The 4,451-nt window shown below is 45.6% G+C and overlaps 1 protein-coding gene across 1 annotated transcript; it reads right to left on the reverse strand.

Annotated features, from left to right (window-relative positions):
• Positions 1 to 208: 208 nt before the first annotated feature.
• LOC133889374 (salt tolerance receptor-like cytoplasmic kinase 1) lies at positions 209 to 1,639 on the reverse strand. Its single transcript, XM_062329911.1, has one exon. The coding sequence runs from the start codon at positions 1,413 to 1,415 to the stop codon at positions 363 to 365; it is 1,053 nt and encodes a 350-aa protein (XP_062185895.1). The 5' UTR covers positions 1,416 to 1,639; the 3' UTR covers positions 209 to 362.
• Between the last annotated feature and the right edge of the window lie 2,812 nt (positions 1,640 to 4,451).

Genomic DNA, 4,451 nt, shown 5'->3' on the forward strand with positions numbered 1-4,451 from the left:
CATAATCAGTGTACCAATAGCTATTTGATTGCCGTTTGTTGGAGAAGATCAATCTGACCATGTCATCAGAAAACTAAACTGAGTGCTCATCTTCCACCAACCATGTCCCAGTGCCAGTAAAAGATCAACTCCAACCAGATAAGCCGATAATATCTACCAATTATTCCTTGCACTTACCTAATACGCGATATCTACAAGGCAAATGGACTGATGAACTGGTACTACTAACCTCACTGATGCAATAATAAGTTAATAACACGCCATGACAGGACAGGACAAAAATTTTCTACCTCATCGCACTAGATACATTCTTCTCCTCACTACTCTAGAGCATTAGGTATTTACAATCTACACCATCCAGCTTAGAGCATCATCTTGCGGTTCAATCTCGGTCCGACGGCCGAGGCCAGCGCGGAGGCCTTCTCCTGGAGCGCGCGCACCACGTCCGCCATGGACGGCCTGAGCCCGGGGCTGTCGCTGATGCACTGCACGGCGAGCTCCGCCAGGACGGCCGCCTCGGCGGCGGCGTAGTCGCCTCCGAGCCTCTGGTCCAGCACGTCGGTCACCTTGCCGTCGCTGACCTTGGCCCCCACATCGGCCGTGAGCCTGCGCCCGGTCTCGCAGCAGACGGCCGCCTTCCCCGTCAGGAGCTCGAGCAGCAGTACGCCGAAGCTGTACACGTCGCTCTTCTTGGTGGCCACACCGGAGCGGAGGAGGTGCGGGTCGACGTAGCCCGGGGAGCCCATGACAGAGCGCGCCGAGGAGCGGCCGCCGCCCACCGTGGCCGAGAAGCCGACGTGCGCGAAGCCGAAGTCGCAGAGCTTGGCGTCTAGGTTGGCGTCGAGGAGCACGTTGGACGCCTTGATGTCCCCGTGGATGACCGCCGGCTGGCGGCTCTCGTGGAGGTACTCCAGCGCTGTCGCCACCTGGAACGCGACCGCCACGCGCCGCGCCCAGGGCAGCACGTCCCCGCCGTCGCCGTGGAGCCTCTCGTGGAGGTCGCCGTTCGGCGCGTACTCGAACACCAGCACGCCTTCGTCCCGTTCGTCGCAGTATCCGAGGAGGCGGACGATGTGCGGGTGGCGGAGGGAGAGGAGCACGTCGAGCTCCTGGCGGAAGGCGCGGTGGAGGCGCTCGCTGCTGCAGCTGACCTTGACGGCGCCGAGGCGGGACGATGAGAGCGAGGCGAGGTACACCGTGCTGAACCCGCCGTGGCCGATTACCCGGGACGAGAACCCCCCCGTGGCTGTCTCCACCTCCGCCCACGCCAGCTGCCTCGCCGCTCCGCTGTCCCCCTCCTCCACGCCCACCGGCTCAGCCGGCGCCACCCGCGAGCTCGCCGCGCCCATCTCCCCACGCTTCCTGAGGTCTCCGCCCCGGCGGGCGCAGGTGAATAGTCCACAACCCCTGAACATTGTGCTGAGTTCCGCGAGCCCTGAAAAGCGAGGCTGCGAGTGAGCTCTGGAGAGAATGAGCCCTCTTCTCCTACATTTGTCTCCTCTCTCTCTCTAGATTTGTTGCTGGTGTCGCTGGGTTTTGGCTCTGCCTTCCTGGATAAGCTGGGGACTGGTTGGACAGAGGAGTGAGACCAAAGAACAATGGCCAAGGGCAATCACAAGGTGCGAAAAACTAGTCTATAATATATATATATATATATGATATTATAAAGTCATCTATAACTATTGTAAGAGTAATTTAAATAGTAGTCTATAATATAAGCTATATGTATATAAGCAGTCCATAGAAAATAAAATATTATTATTCCTTTTCTCATTATGTATTTTTTCTAATTTTTAATATAAAATAGGTCTCACCTTATTTCCTATCCTAAACATATACATTATATTATTTATCCTAACTATTACCACTGCAGCACATATAGATCGCTTGGTCCATATATATTGATGTTGCCCTTTGGCTTGCTCTCCGTGCATGCTAGAAGTTTTAGAATTATAAAGGAGTTATATATAGTTATAATATGTTGAACATCGTAGTTATAATATGGTGAATATTGTAGTTACAACATAGTGAATTATAGTGTTCTCTAGTGATGGTAGGCATTTTAGTTATAACATAGTGAACTCTTTAGTTACAACATGCTGAATACTACAGTTGCAATATGAAAAAATAAAATCAAATTAATTGTATCATGTAACTAAAAATAATTATAATACGATGAATACTACATTTACAACATGGTAGACAATCTAGTTACAACATATATATAGTTGTAACCGTTCTATCTATAGTTGCAATCACTCTATACTATATATTTTAACTCATCTATACACCTAGTTGTAACTGGCTGCAAATAGCTGCTCACGAGGTAGAAACGTGCTAGGTCCTCTAGTGAGCCCGCGGGATAGGTGGAGGGGAGCGCGCTGAGTCAGTGGGTAGTTACAATACAATATACAATGAGTTGCAACTCGTGAGTTGCTATTCTATGGTTGTGCGCATGCTGCACATACGCTACGTATAGACACAGAATATATATATATATATATATATATATATATATATATATATATATATATATATATATATATATATATATATATATATATATATATATATATACTAATGAAGTATATTTAAAGTGATAAAGAAATATAACACACGTGCAAAAGTGGTATATGAGAGGTGGGAGTACATACACCCAGGAGTACATACTAGTTTTCCTATATATATATATATATATATATATATATATATATATATATATATATATATATATATATATATATATATATTCATGTCACCGGCGTTCGCTAGCCTCTGGCTGCTTTCTTTGCATATTTCCTTAGCTACAGTGGACCACACCTAATCGTTGTGGAAAAAGAAAGGCAGAGGAGAGGATTGGTGGTGGCCGAGGAGAGAGGGGTGGGAGGTGGTTCGATTTAGGGTTACAAGGTCAGAGGAGCGATTTATATAATGTTTGCATGTTGTGATGCGAGTAATTGGATCGAGATATAGCAGCAGACAAGAGTACTAAAATCTGATGAATTTTCAGGCAAATAATAAATAGGTGGCCTGGTACTTTAGGTGTTCATCTCCCTCACCAAAGCTATTGATAGCAGATTTTCCGATCTAGCTCATTATGTTCAGTAAACACAACATGTACAATATGTGACGGTTAAACAAACAATTTTACTTGGGCTTGATAAGAATAAACTTGAGTACTCAATAAACTTTTTTTTTTCTGGTCTTGTGCTGGTGCTAGTGCCCATGAGAGCATAACAACGCCCCTCCACCCTGGTTCCACTGACCACCGTGGTCCCGGTGGCCATAGCTGCACGCACGGTTGTTGCTGCAACATCGACGACCACAAACCTAGCCGACCCTAGCGCTTGCCATGGCCCATGACACGCCCTTGAAAAGGATTTGATGTCACCTAGAGGGAGGTGAATAAGTAGAATCAGAAAATTTTATAAACTAAACGCAGCGGATCAATAAAATGTGGACTCTCCGTAGATTTTTTCTGAACCTCCGTAAATATACAGAGGTTCCGCAGAAATCTGCGGATCCTCCGGATATTTCTAGGAGAACTCAAATTGATGCCTATGCAATAGCAACAATGGATCAAATCCACGAATTACCTGGCACTAGAGGATGTGTTCCAACCTATTTCTCCAAGTACCTGCAGCTCAAACCTCATAAAAAGATAGATCGGGTCAAAACCCTAAAAATCAACGGGAGCAAGAATATGTAACAAATCACAAAAGATTGACAAATGAGACACAAGGATTTGTTCATCAAAGTTTGACCACTTTACAAAGAAGTGCCTACGTCTCCGTTGAGGTGCTCACAAAGAGTCGAGTTTCTTTCAACCCTTTTCTTACCCAAACGAACACAAAAATCAAACTAGGGTTGCTTACTCAAATTTACAGAGGTGATACAAACTTCTCGGGGCTCACCAAAGATTGGGAGCTTAACGGATGACACCTAGCCGTCTAGGTGGACAAACCACCAAGAGTAACAAATGTGAAATCATCAGCTTGACGAAGAAAACTAGTGCTCAAATGATGTATTTGAATCTTACTAGCACTTCTCCTTGCTCTCACTCAATCCTACACAAGATTTCACTTAGAATCACAAAGGGGAGTGGAGAGGGGAGCTTTGAATGCTCTTGAGTTGCTTGTTTCAAGTTAGGTCAAAATGAATGAGTTAGTTCCTGTTGGAGAGAGAGGGTGTAAGGTATAAATACTCCACACTCAAAAACTAATTGTTGTACCTATAAAAATGCAAACACTCCGCAAAAGTACGGACCTTTCGCACACCCTTAGTTAACCCAAACTCTGCTAAAGTGCGGACTATCCGCAAAAATACGGACACTCCGCATTTGCACATTTTGAAAAGATTAGGACTGACCTAGGTTCAAGTGTTGTGTTCGATGTGTCTCTCATAGGTTTGTTAGATCTTTTGAGCTCTTGTTTCTACGCAAATAAGTAAAT

Source organism: Phragmites australis, chromosome 13 (genome assembly GCF_958298935.1).
Source record: "Phragmites australis chromosome 13, lpPhrAust1.1, whole genome shotgun sequence".
NCBI lineage: Eukaryota > Viridiplantae > Streptophyta > Magnoliopsida > Poales > Poaceae > Phragmites > Phragmites australis.